Source organism: Anguilla rostrata, chromosome 10 (assembly GCF_018555375.3).
Source record: "Anguilla rostrata isolate EN2019 chromosome 10, ASM1855537v3, whole genome shotgun sequence".
Lineage (NCBI taxonomy): Eukaryota > Metazoa > Chordata > Actinopteri > Anguilliformes > Anguillidae > Anguilla > Anguilla rostrata.
Window position 1 is genome coordinate 8,913,981 of NC_057942.1, and position 14,874 is coordinate 8,928,854.

General features: G+C 46.7%; 1 protein-coding gene across 2 annotated transcripts in view; it reads left to right on the forward strand.

Moving 5' to 3' along the window:
• Positions 1 to 14,874, forward strand: part of LOC135264894 (calsenilin-like) — a 44,413-nt gene that overhangs the window by 10,630 nt on the left and 18,909 nt on the right. For both annotated transcript variants that reach the window (XM_064353887.1, XM_064353889.1), the window contains one exon: positions 5,150 to 5,312. In XM_064353887.1, the coding sequence (XP_064209957.1) occupies positions 5,150 to 5,312 (163 nt within the window). The remainder of the gene's footprint in view (positions 1 to 5,149; positions 5,313 to 14,874) is intronic.

Consider the following 14,874-nt stretch of genomic DNA (forward strand, 5'->3'; position numbering starts at 1 on the left):
GACAACTCTGACATGCACGCGTACCCACAGACACACACATACACGCACACACACACACACACACACATACATGCACATACACATACGTATATACTCACACACATACATACATGCACATACACATACGTATATACTCACATGCATATACATACACACACACACACACACACATACATACATGCACATACACATACGTATATACTCACACACATACATACACACACATACACATCTACATACACGCACATATACATACGGCACACTCACATGCATATACATACACACATACACACATGCATACACACAAGCACACGCATACACGCACAGATACATACATACAAAAACACACACACACACACAGATGTGCATATGGTCATGCATTTTCTTAGATGTGTGCAGGTACACGCAAACACACATGAAAAAATACACACGCACAGACACAAACACACACACAAGCAAGGAAAGAGGCACACACAGACAAACCACTGAGGCTCAGATTTCCAAAATTTTTGGCAGTTCACGAGAGAGTCCATACAACATAAAAGAAATCTCTGTTGATAGCGATATGCTCTGGAGCCCCTGTTCAATGTGTCCTTTGGTGTTTAAAAATGTATTGGCCTGTTCTGCCTCTTTTGTTAAACAGAGCAACCCGCTTATACTGCAAGATAAGTCACCGTTTACTGCTCTCTGGTCTGACTTGTGTGTGTGTGGTTTATTTTTCCGCTGAACACAGTCTGTTCATTAATCTGATTCACCTCACACCAGGACCAGACGGCTCAGAAAACGCAGACCCGTGAGAGAGTCGCACGCCCGTAAGAGAACAAAGCTGTCTGATGCTTTCTAAGTGTGCTCTGGGACCCCCCTGACCAGAGACCACCGGCGAGATTTACCATCGCTTTACACTCCGCCGGGCTCGAAGGCATGAGCAGAGAATTTGCAGTGAGGAAGTTGTGCTTTGTCTCGGGTAAACAAGTCATACCTGCTCAAATGGATCTGGGAGACTCAGATATGGCCAGCGAGCAGCCAATCATCTGTCAGACGCGAGCCTGGTGCCCTGGATATATTCTGACAACTCTGACGACTCCATTAGCTGCACACCTGTCTGTCTGTGCGTATCTGTGAGTGTGTGCGTGTGTGTGTGTGTTTGCGTGCGCGTGCATGTGTGTACGTTTGCGTTTGTGTGTGCGAGTGTGTTGGCGTGCTTGTGTGCGTTTGTGTGTGTATGTGTGCAGGTGTACATGAATGTTTCTGTGTGTTTGTGTATGAGTGTGTGGTTGTTTGTGCATGTGTGTTTGTGTATGTGTGTGCATTTGTATGTATGGGTGTGTGTTTGTGTGTGTGTGTGTGTCTGTTTAAGTCATGCATGTTGGATGAGGATTAATTGGAGTCCACACCACATCCTAGATTTTACTTACCAGTTACTTTGCGCCTTGGCTGCACCGGCCCCTATTAATAATGTAGCACAGTCAGGGGTCTAATCCAATCACGTTGGAGACGCTAGGCACAGGCGATGTGGCTGAAGCGACAGATCGAGGCGAGGAGGAGAGCGGGCACAGGGGCAATAAATTATGGCATGACAATCAGCAATTTGAATAACATTTGCATATGGAAAGAATTTAGGATATCATCCGAATCGCTCCCTGTGGTGTACTGTGCTCCATAATGTACGAACCGCCCGCAATATGAAAGCCATCGTTTATAATCCACTCCCTCTATTCTTCTCCGACACAAAAGGTTGAGCCTTCTTTGGCCTTTTTTTTCAAAGAAATATTTTCAGTTTTCATCGCTCCCTTTATTTGATTTCTCTAATCTGGTTTTAAAAAAAAATGATCTTTTGATTAAAGGACTTGTAGATTTATACCCAGCTTTCTCATGTGCTCATTATGTAAGGTTCTGTCTCTCTCTCTCTCTCTCTCTCTCTCTCTCACACACACACACACATCCTGTAGAATGTACAGAAATAGTTATGCAAATTTCTGCTGGGTAAAGTGGTTTTATATAATCTTCATATCTCCCGCTCCCTCTTCTTCCCCTCCGCTCCCCTCCGCTCTGTCCCTTTGCTCTGTCAAATCAACTTTCCTGGATTCATTATGATAACAGCCTCCCGTTTCGCTAAGAACCAACCCCTTCCTTTTCCTTCTAAAAAAAAAAAAGAAAGGTTTCCTTTCTATTTATAAACCGGAGGGCTGGCGTGTGCGGTCAGAGTTCCAAGGGGGTGTAGAAATTCATTTTCCATTTCACCCCATGCACTGTACCCCACTACCCCCTCCACACATCCCCTGCCCCCCCCCCCTCCCTGCCCAGCCCCCACCTTCCTCTCTCTTGTGTGATTCACAAACACAGCTACCCCATTCCGTCCATTACACCGAAACGACGAGCTGAAATGAAACCCCCCATGAATACGGCGTCCTGTCAGGATGCAGGCCGTGCGATTAGCGATGGCGGTGAAATTGGGGTCACCCGCACGTCTCCCTCCCTCATCCCTTTTCTCCATTCAAACGGCCGCTTGGAACACCCGAGTTCCGTAACACCACCTTCGGATTAAAGGGGGGGTACATTTAACACCCCCCCCGCCCTCCCCCGGGCCATTTTTCCGACTGTCCGTTGCCGGTGGTCTCCCGTGGCCCGGTTTACGCTGAAGTCCGTTGGCGGTGAAACCGAGCCCGCGCCCCTTTGTGTCTGAACGGTGCGGCTAATTGTCTCACACCTGTATTGGGTAACTGCTCCGATGCGCACCTTTTCTGTTCGGAGTGAGGATGGGGCTCGGCTGTCCACTGTTCTTGTGCCGAGCCTTCAGACATTCAACAATGGTGATGGACAGGACCCCCACTCTCCTGCCGTCTCCTTTACATCTCTTTTTGGGGTCCTTCCGTGTGGGACTGCAGGCGGGGGGGGTCTGGTAACATATGGGATTATGTGCATTGAACCCCTGGTAAGGGATATGTCTCGTGCATTCCTCTGTGAAACCCTTATACTACACAGTCGGGGGAACGATTACACATAATTGGAGTTTCTCGTTGCTATTACTCAGAGTCTCCTGTTAATAATTCAACATCATTCGGGGGAGGTTCAATTTTTTTCCTAAAGTAGTTTATTTTAGGCTGTGCAAAAGCTGGAGCGTAGAAACAGGATTCCTGCCTGTGATGTCATGGGGCCTCTCTTCTGATGCTGCCCATCCTCCACCCAGTTTGATTCTTTATTCATGCTTTTTTTTATAGGGGTTGCATTATTGAGTCCCTGTATGAAAGGTCCATATGCACATGCACACGCATTCAGGTATGCACACACACAACATGTATGTGCACACCCCAACATCACACACATATGCACACACACCATGCACACGCACATCACACATACCACACATTCATGCATGCACTCATGCAGGCACACACGCACAAGCACACATGCACACACCCATGCATGCACGCACACATGCACACATACCAACACATGTCTGTACGCATGCACTCTTACACACTCATCCATGCACACGCACACACACATTTGAGCACATGGGCACGCACACACACACATGCACACACACACATGCACATGTACACACACACCACACACACACGCACGCACACACACACACACACACACACGTTCAACAAATGGTCTGTAGTCCACAGTAGCCCTGTCTGATATGGCAGCACAGACGCTGATGTTCCAACACTGCTCTCCAGGGACCTACACTGTAAACACACCGAGGCTTCAGTGCTTGTCCAGGCTGCTTGGCTTTGCTAGTTAATGAATGAATCGCTGCACTGCTTGGACATCCAGCTCTATTATCCTTTCGCGCTTGCAGTAGTATTAACTGTGTCCTGCTGCACTCCTGCCCAGCCTGAGCTCATGCAAGGAGCCAGCCTTCTGGATGGCGTCCAGACCAGGGTTACTGGGCAGATTTCAATATCCCTAGCCAGCATGATGTAACCTGCTAAATAAGGCAAGACACCACAGAGTTACATGGTAATGACAGGAACAAGGAAAGGTAGAACACGGGCGTGTCCAGTGAAAGGAAAGAGCGGACGGGGTGAAAAGACAACAGAACCACAGGAACAAATGTGTAGCCACACCCCATTTGAATACTGATTGACGTATGAAATATTTCAAAGGCCCTCAGTGTTTTTAGAAGAACTGACTGTTTATAATACACTAATTAGTGGTATGATAGGAAGAGCCATTGCTACTTTAAGTAAAAATGTATGTTTTTGTTAAGGTGAATTAGCATGGTTTCTCTCTCTGGTCTGGAGTACGATTCCTCTCCTCAGTCTCTAGTATGGTTTATCCAATCGTGAGTATGGTTTCTCTCTGTGCTCCTGAGTATGGTGTCTCTCACTGCTCTGAAATATGGCCTCTCTGTTCTGGAGTTGTGCTGATCTCTGTAGTGTCCTGAGCTCGTCTGAAGATGTGTTTCTTCCCGGCAGTGCCGTGAACCAGACCCAGGACTGACTCCCCACCCTGTGCTCGTTGCAGTCTTTAGTAACCTCCTGCTCCCTTTGGCCAGCAGGGACCATCTCCCTCTCCCTCTCATCCATCTGTCCATTTGGCACATTTACCGCCCTTTCTCTCTGGTCTGTAGTAACTCCCCCCGCCATGTCCAGTGTGCAGTGAGCTCTTTTTACCCTTCCCACTCTTTCTATCTCTTTTCCTTTCTTTTTCTCTGGCTGTCTTTCAAATTCAAATCTAAAGCAATGGTTTACTGGCAGGATGTTTTTGAACTACTGTATTACCGAAATGTTCAGCAGTAATTCAAAATGTATGAACAAATATTAAATCATTTATCTCCCTCTCCCCCCTCCCTCCTTTCCCCTCTCTCCCCCTCCTTCTCTCTCCCTCTCTCTCTCTCCCTCATTCTATCCCTCTTTCTTTCTACATCTCTCTCTCCCTCTCTCCCCCCTCGCTCCCTCTCTCTCTCGCTCTCCCTCTTCTCTCTCTCTCTCTCCCTCTCCTCCTCTCTCTCTCTCCCTTCCTCTCTCTCCTCTCTCTCTCCCTCCTCTCTCCCCCTCCTCCCTCCTCTCTCTCTCCTCCTCTCTTCTCTCCTCCTCTCCTCCTCTCTCTCCTCCTCTCTCTCCTCTCTCTCTCTTCCGCTCTCTCTCTCCCCCTCCCTCCTCCCCTCCCTCCCTCCCCTCCCCCCCCCCCTCAGGAGGACGGGAAGGCGGTGGACGGCGATGCCAATGGGGTGGAGCCGAGCCCGCGGGGGCAGAAGGAGAGCCGGAAGTGGCAGAAGCCCAGGTTCACCCGCAAGGCGCTGATGAAGTGCTGCCTGGTCAAATGGATCATCGCCAGCACGGCGCCACAGGGGCCAGGTAGGGGGCGGGGCCTAAACCGCACGACACAAACACTCACGAACGCACTGTCCCAGGCCGGTTAGCTGTCAGTTAAGGGCCGTGGTACATGCTGTAAGCTTAAATTGGGATTGTGGAAATGTAGGCTTTTTTTGGGAACATCTGCTCAGAGTCTTTATTCCAGACTGACAGGCCAGTGGGCGTTGGGCCTGGATGGAGGAGGGCGGGGGGGGGGGTGGGGTGTGGCGGCTGTGGAGCAGAGAGAACGGCTCCAGGTCCTCGCCTCGCCTCGTTTGAATTATTGACCGCGCTCCTGATGCGCACGCGAGCCGTGTCTCACGCGTGTGCTCTCGGCTGCGGCACATGGCACACGCTTCCCCCCTCCCCCTCGCTGCGCCCCCCCCCCCCCCCCCCGACTTCATCTGAATTGTTAATGACAGCGTTCGCTCTGCAGCGGCCTGCGCCGCGACCTTTAGCCTGTTTTTCTGCTGACTCCCGTACCTCTCTGTTTACGCTGATCACTCCGACTTTGAGGAATCGAAACCCAATTTAACCCGCTGCCCGGGCCCTGTCTCTGCAGTGGCACACGCGTGTGTTTGACGACAGACATGTTCTGTGACACGTGGGGTCAGGGGCACGGCTTTTTCAAGGTTCTTTGAGCCGTCATTGGAGGGATGCACAGGAGCGCAGGCAGGTGGAGCTAGACGAGAACACACATTTTTAAATGAGAGACACCTCCATTCGCAGCCATCTCGTAAATAGGCAATGTACGGTTGTTCGAAGGCCAGTATGAAGATGCTTTTAATGTGCATCGAGGGAGATAAGTTTATCCATTTCACACATGAATGAACAAAAGAGGCTATTAATTCTGTCTTTATTTTCAAGGTCTTGCTCTCTGATGGCTTATGGGAGAGTGAAACTTAATTAGACTGCTTGGTTCTAATTATAAGGACAGGAGCATTGGTGGTCAGAGATATTGATTGCATTGATCGATCCTATTCAAGCCATAAGTATGCCCTCGAGCACACAATGTATGTACGATAACAAAGATAATGAGCTGTATGTAAGAATTATATGTTGAAATCAAACTGCTCAGTCTGTGAGCAGAGCAATAATGGCGTATTGGATTGTTGGCCATTCAGTGCCCTCTAGTGTTTTGAAAAGGAACTTTAAGGAAATTGAACCTAATTTCTTATTTATTTCTGTACGCTTATAAGGATTGCCTAATGCATGCTTGGAGTACATTACAATAGCTTTCATGTTTTGTTGTCTAAGCACTTTGTTATCTTAAGATATGGTGATTTAGTTGGTTACTCAAGAGATTTCTTAAAGTTTGAGGTGAATTGGAGAAAACAATTTGGCATTGTGCGTGTGTGCATACGTGTGTACGCGCTTGTGTGTATGTGTGTTTATGTGTGTGTGTGTGCACACACGCTTGTTCATGTGTATGTGCGTTTTTGCATGTGTTTGTGTATGGTGGGGGGTATTCAGTGGGGAAAAAATCATGTTTATCTTCAGTGGCAAACCACAGTTATGAAGAACCTGAGGAGAGAGGAGAAGCCAAATCCTAAAGCTGGACATCGATGTCCTCTCTCTCTCTCTCTCTCTCTCTCTCTCTCTGGAACTAAACCTGTAAGGGGCCGAGAGCTCCTCTCAGCCCATCCCCGCAGTGCGTATGGTCGGCCCTGTCCCGTGTCCAGCAGGTGCATTAGAGGGACCAGCAGGGACCCCGCGAGGGAAGATGGGGGCGGAGCCAAACGTGTGTATTCTGCTTTGTGGGCACACGAGCGTTCACCTGGTTATTACTCAGCAGCTATAAATAAAACCCATCTGCAGAAGGAGCGCGGTCATCATTGCATTAAGGGGAAATGAGATACAGAGATAGAGGGAGGAAGAGAGACGGAGGGATGAGTGGCAGTTACTGGGAGATGGGGCGGGGGTGGGGGGTGGGGGGGTGGTTAGAGAGTGAGCTGTGTGTGTAATAGGGGTGCAGGACAGGACTCCCCCCCCCCCCCCTTTTCAAAACCAATGAACTGCACGCCTGGCTGCTTCCTAGTTCTTTAGTAAATAACACTGTAATATATAGGCCTATGCCTATCGAACATATCAGCCTGTACAGCAAGGGGTCGTTCGGTGACTGTGGGAAGGGGGAGGGGCAGTTGGGGGTAGCTGGGAACACGTTTATTGCAGTGTGATGCACTGTAAATGCAACACGACCGGAATTTGTTTCTCTTGACGGGGCCAAAAAACACGTAAAGCTCTGCTTTTTTTTTTCAAAAGAGGCGCTGGGTTAACTTCGCAAAGCGCTGACTGTGATGTCCGGGCCACAGTGTGCGTGCACAGAGATTTGGTCCCCGGCGGTCAGGATGTAGAGCGGTTTCCTGCGCCGACAAAGGGAGATTCTTGCACTGTTTGGCGGTAATCTACTTAAAGTGATTATGCTAACTTATTTTTTGAACTTGAATTGACTAGAAGCACAAAAACCTCAGGAGTGGAATGGGAGCGTCGGGCGCATGTCAATGTAATTAGAATCGCATTTCCTGGTGTGGTCATTAGGCTCAATTTGCAGCTGATGAAGCAGAGAATGATGCTGGGGGTGGGGTGGGGGGGGTGGGGGTGGGGGGTATCCATGACAGCATGATTCCAGCGTCGTTTGCTGGTCCCAAAGCATCATCACTCCACTCAGATCCTGACGGCCTTTATAAATGAACAGATTTTTAAAAAAATATTAGAAACAGAAATAAAGACAGGATCTAGGGGCAGGGGGAGGGCAAGCACGAAGAGACAGGTAGATAATCCTTTTGAGGGAGAGCTTGAAAGGACTGAGTGAATTAGGGAAGACAATGAACTGAAGGAGAGAGAGAGAGAGAGAGAGAGGCTCAGTGAGAGAGAGAGAGAGATGAAAAGAAGGGAAAAGAAGTGAGGGACTTCAGGATCAGAAGGCAGGGCAGAGAGAAAGGTAGTCGAAGGAAGACTCCGGAAGAGTGGGAAGAGGACCACGGCGAAAGGCAGAAGTACTTATCTTTGCCACTGAAGAATTTCCATCAGCGCAGTCCTGTGAGTGCGTGTCAGCGGCTAGGCTCTGTGCGCACCAGAGTGTGAAGAGCAAGTGACCGGAACGAGCCTGCAGCCCGGAGGAGGAGGAGGAGGAGGAGGTGGGGAGGTGGGGAGGTGGGGAGGTGTGATTTTCCCCCTCAGCACAGGTGCAGTGAACTGCCCACCTTGCAGATATGCCCAGAGAAATAAATGCCTCATTTTGTTGTTACTCGGGCAGAACTCTGTGGCGCTGAGGTCTTGTGTGAGAGCGCTGCCCCGCCGTCTCCGTTGCGGTGCTGGCAAGGCCGCCGGCTGAAACTCTGCTAACTCTGCTCTCCAGCGCGCGCCGTAGGACCTCCCCCTGCTGGCACCCGCCGGCCGTTCCGTTTGACTGACACTGTGGAAGTGCGGGACCCGGGAAGAGGGGGGCAGAGAGGGAAAGAGCAGGGAGAGGGTAGATGTCCCGGGCTCTGGGCTGGGACTGAAGACGCTCAAGAGGTACCTGGGGCAGACACCCCCTTGCTTTTGGGATCCGGGCACTGTTCATTAGTGACCAGACCGAGCTGTCCTGGTCCTGGAAAACTCTGAGTTTAGTTCTGGTTGTGGTTCTTGCATCGGGAGTGGGGCCGTCCTCGTTGGGCTCCCAGAACCGCGGACCGGAGTGACCGGTGCAGGAGCTGGAGACCCCTCGGTCCGGCCGGGCGCAGGTGCACGCGAGACGCGGGTTCGGCGGGTACGGGCGCGGGCGAGCGGAGCAGAATGAGCCTCTGCAGGTCCGAGCTGCGGCGGGAACTGGGCAAAGCGCTGCGCTGCCTCTTCGGGTTCATCACGGGCACCCTGGTGCAAGGTACCGCGACCCCCCCCCACCCCCCCGACCCTGCGCGCGTATCCCCCCCTCCCCCCCCTCCGAAACAGCCCTCAGGGCTGCTCTCTTTCAATGTCACATTCTCCTCTGTGTTTCTTTTACCCTCCTCTGTCTGCTGTTCCATTCTCTTATCATAACAGTGATTGTAAGCGTTGTGTTTTACCATGTTTTTTAAAAAGGCAGTTTTAGTAGCTTTAGTTTCAGTCTCATTCTTTGTACCTCTTACTTTTGCACAGATAATATATCAAAGTGTAAACGTGTCCTGCAGCATATTACAGGGCCGTGGGGAAAATGGTAATATTCTCATACGTACTTCTGCTTTCCTGTAGCTGTCCTCTAGATTTTGTCAGATGGAGGTGTAAAAAGTTTATTGCGGTTTTGATCTTGTGGATGACACGTACATTTCTGACAACTGAAATTCTTGGAAAATACTTTTAAGAACACGTCCGTATAAATGTAAAGATAAAATGGGATTCGGGTTATGTAATTTACTTCACTTATTCAAAAGTCTGAGCTGAAAACTTTTGCTGAAGGAGTCTCAGTAGCTGTGTGCCTGCTCAGGATTTCAGCTGTCTCAGAGTGTGTGTTTATCCTGTTTGTGGTTCTGTCTGTCCCTGCATGTGTTGTTAATGAGCTATAATTATCTGAGGATCTGTGCTTTACCGTGTGATTCAGTAAGTACAGCATCTTTTTTTCTGTGTTTCTTTGTGTTCTGGCAAAGCTGATCCTCAAGTAGCCCCCCACTGTTTCTCCTTCTATATCCATCTCTCTGCATCCTGATTCGCTCTCCTCCTTTCCCCCATTCTGTCTTTAAATCTCCATCCCTTTACTATCATTTTTCTTTGTGTGTGTGTGTGTGTGTGTGTGTGCGTACATGAGTATGTGTGCGTGTGTGTGTCTGTGTGTGTGCATGCCTAGGTGTGTGTTTGTGTGTGTGTGTGTATATGTGTGTTTGTTACAAAACACACCTGAGTGTTTGTCAGTTGTCCTGAATTATTGGAAGTTGTGCAGCATGCACAAAGAGACCGTTTCCATGGAGACAGTTTTGTCCCGGGCTCACCTCTTATGACCAGTGCAGCAGGGGTCGGGACGGAACATGTCCCCGTCCAATGGCTCCATGGCAACTGTAACTAAGATATGCGTTGCGACTGTATGAGACAAACGGGTCCCTAGGAATGTGATTGGCTGGATGTACTGCGCATAAAAAAATCTGTATATTTTTGATTTGTCCTTGGAATGATCAATGAACTTTTTATTGTAGAAACTTACAGAAGACCTTGTCAGCAGGCTTCTGATAAATTTCATTTTAACCTTTTGATTTCTTAAAGATTTCCATTTTATGTTTTGAATAATACATAGCCATACTGGAATTCTGCTTTTTAATGTAATGACCATTTACGGTTGTTATGCTCAATATCCTAACATGCCTATTAGTCTGCTATATAGAATGAACGCCATAATGTTTGGGACAAAGATTTTTTTTTCTTGATTGGGCTCTGTACTCCAAAATTTTAGATTTGTAATCAAACAGTCCACATGTGGTTAAAGTGATCGTTCACTGTTTTTATTTAAGGGTATTTGCGTACACTTTGGATTCACCTCGTAGAAATTACAGCACTTTTTATCCATGACTCCCCTCGCACATCTTGGGCAGTTCCTTTCTTTCTCCACACTTTGCTCTTGCCATCACTCTGATACAAGTGAATCTTGGTCTTATCTGTCTGTAAGACTTTTTTCCAGGAGGATGTTTTAGGTGCTTCTTAGCAAACTGTCACCTGGTAATTAAGAGTCCATTTAAAGTGTATGGATAGCAATTTCAAGATGTGAATCATTGTCTGCTTGTGCCTAAGTTACTTTTAGTCCATCTCATTTTAGTGTTGACTCAAAATATAATTCTGAAAAAACGTATTTCCGAAGTATGATTAAATATGTGATTAATCACATTTAACTATGAAAATTATTAGTTCAGCTTGGTTTTGGGTACAATCACTGTAAATTGAAGTTTGAAGAGAGAAATGGCTTGCTACTGTTTACTGTACCGTTTAATTAGTAAAAACTAAAACACCAAACACAAAATTAACCAAAATGGCGGTTTACCAAATATAGGTGAGTTACTCCTCCAGACACTGGAAGAATAGGTTTAATCCTGTGAGATGTTTCGGAGACACAAACTCTCCCTGTGACCGGGTTCATTTATGATCACCCTCAGCTGTGCGTGGCCGCAGGTGAGGCTGTCCCTGTCCGTGGTCCTGAAAGCTTCCCAGTGCCCTGGTCATCTGGTGCTCCTGACTTCATGCCGTTCTTATGAAGTGATGTTGTACATGTAACCCTTGAGCTGAGATGAGTTCCCTGGAATGCGAAAATGTCCAGAAAAGACCAATTTAATACCTACGATTTCATATCGGATTAAACTGCAGTGAGCCGGGTTGCCTTTGCTGGTTATTAATGAACTCTCGCATGGCGAGTTAGACTGGATTACGCCAGAATTGAACTTTCCTGCTTCTTTTGCTTTGCTTGATCCCCTGGGAGTTTGGTAATGCAGTGCTCACTGTAATCCCCCCAAAAGACACGGTGGAGAGGTAGCACCATAATACCCAACAGATCCATTGCCCCAAACCTAATTCTGCCTTAAAATAACCTCCGCTCTGAGGACCCCTTTTACACTTACAGATTCTAAAAATTCTTTTTATTACATTTGTGAGCAGCTCACAATAGATCAGAGATAAGGGGGAGGAAGTCTAGCAGTAATGTTTTTTAATTGCACAGTTGTAGATTTATGGATTGCATTTACTGAATGAATGAGTTATTAGCATATTTATGAGCATGTGTAGTTGGGTTTGGTGGAGAGAGCTTTTTTGTGTGGAAGATGGATGAGGGGGAAAGGGTTGTGCCCCAGGGTTAAGCCAGGTTTAAAGCAAGCCCTGGATTGGGAGATTAATGGGGATCATCTGACTGTTAACTGCCACAAGGTTAAGAAACCCATGAAGTTTCAGTGAATCTGGGATCTTGAATATTTTCCCCCTCCAATTACTGGTATTCTGCCCTGTCTTATTTCAGTTCACTTTCAGACGTATTCACTCAACACAGATAGAACTGCTTTCGAATAATTCAAGGACATTATTACTGTACCTATCTGTGTGATAATTCAATGAGTAATATTAGAGGACGTTTGCTAACTGTTTCCATAGGAATTAATAATTGCTTTATATATTCTAACTTAATTTATTTGTTAATATGAGGGAACATGGAACATTAGAGTGCAAGTCAAATGACCAATGAATATGATTTTATGGAAAACAGCATTGTAGGCCATCACTGTATGTACCGTATATTTATCTTTATACCGTCAGAAGTGCCTGATAAATCCACTCAAATTTCATATCCTGTGTGCACTTCCTCATCTACTTGATTGCGATGTAATTGAGAGTACTACAGCTCAGTGACTATTTGATATAGAACTAGTGCCACCCTGTGGATAGTTGCTATCATTGGAGAGCAGTTTTGGTTTTCTTGCCGTCCCTTAAGTTTTTGCAAAATATTTTGTGGTTTCAACAACATGGGGAATTCCAAATATTTTCCTCAAGGTAGAACACAAATTGTGTCCTTGTGTCAAATAAAACAAATGTTTTCCACAAATGAAAAGCTTCCACAAACAAAACCTTCAATTCCCCAAGTACAATTCATTGAAATATATTATTTGTGTGCTGTTAAAGTAATACATATATGATTGATGATAATGTTTAATCAAACTGTGTGTATTATAGTTTCTCTTTAATAATATACTGTGAATGTGGTGTGCCATATAAACATTTTGTTGAACACAGCAGTTATATAGTCAGCTTTTATATAGTATATAGGCCAATTCATTACTTCATATCCTGTATGTGGTCAGCAGCAACCCATGCATATAATTTATACAATATTTATGTTTACATAAGTAGGTTATGGTTGGTGTTTTGCTGTAGCTCAAGGATGCAAAAGCAATGCCCTCTTCCAGATTTCAACCTGCAGTCTTAGGTCCTGCTGCTCCCTGTTGCATTGAAATCTGGGCATAAATCACATTTTCTGCATGCTGACATATGACTATGGTACAGTGACACAATGACTCTTTCCTGCTTCTCCTTTTATTTATGTTAATGCCACCATCGACTCTGTGTACATATTCCATCTTTTAGATGTGTAGAAGTCTCAGTTCTTACAACTGGGATCAATTGGTGAACGTCTTTCATGTGCTTGGATATTCACATTAACTGTATACAAAGCCTAGGGACCTACAATACATCAAGTGGCTGCAAAGTGTGAGGGGTGGGGGGAGAGGCTGGCTGTGCAGTTTCTCTGTTTGAAATCTCTGTGCTGAGTTTCCCTGGTCATGATTCAATTACCAATGGAAAAACTCAAACTGCATGACATTTGCGATGATTGTGTGCATGCAATTGCAAGTACTGTCACTAGGGGGCAGCCAAGACTGGGAGAAGATGACCGGAGGGTCCCGAGGGACAGTCAAAGCCTTTGGAGCTCTGAATGAAGCAATGGAGTGTTTGTTTGTATTACTGTACTTGGATTAAAATAAGGTTTCAGGAATATTAAGGCTACAGGCAGCCATGGCTTAAAGTGTTTGAACCCTGTGTTAGGAATTTCAAGACAGAAAGGAATAGCCTATGATATAATGAATGAAATAAAAAAACAACAGGTGGCAGGTTGTCATGGGTAACACTAGAGGAGAGTTGAAAGTTCTGGGTAAAGAGTAGGTGGGGATTGAAGAGGGGATGGATGTGGGGAGCAGAAGAAAAGGAGGCAGAAAGAAAAGAGGAGGGCTGTGATGTGCGCTGTGTTTTTGGAAAGGTCGTGTTATTTGGCGAGTGGCTTTGATGTCTTTCTCTCTAGTTCTGTCTCTGCTCTTTGGCTCAGACCCAACCCACATGCTCCAAAGAGACTGGGAAATGTGGTGTTGCACACACACACACACACACACACACACACGTATACGCACACACGCACACACACACGCACTCATACACAGACATATGCAAGTTAGGGGTCAGTAACTCTCTCTTTTGAGAAGTGATGTCTGATTCAGTAGTTGAGATCATGGTTTTGAGGGCGTTCCTATTGCTGCAGTATTATATGAATCACTATTTAACTGATTCAATTGTGCTTATTTATTATTTTATAGGGTTCATGTAATTTACACATTCCCTTGCTTGATTTTCTATGCTGCAATCTTACATAGAGTTTTTTGTTTTGTGTAAGTTTTGCATAATCTCTCTAGAGTATGATGTTTTTGGGTTAAATCTCTGAGAAACTAATTGAAAGATTAGTTTATTGTTTTTAATCATAATTTGGGGTGCTGAGATTAGAAATGGGGGGAATGATAGCCACTTTGTCTCTGGAGTCACGCCGGCGATTCTCCCGTAGAAGCTTCCTGTCTGACTGCGGACACAGCACTGCCCGCTACCACCGCTCAGGTACTGCCTGTCTGGCTGTCTGTCTGTCTCACTGTCCGCTACCACCGCTCAGGTACTGTCTGTCTGTCTGTCTGTCTGTCTCACTGCCCGCTACCACCGCTTAGGTACTGTCTGTCTGTCTGTCTGTCTGTCTGTCTGCCTGTTTGTCTCACTGCCCGCTACCATCGCTCAGGTACTGTCTGTCTGTCTGTCTGTCTGTCTCACTGCCCACTACCAC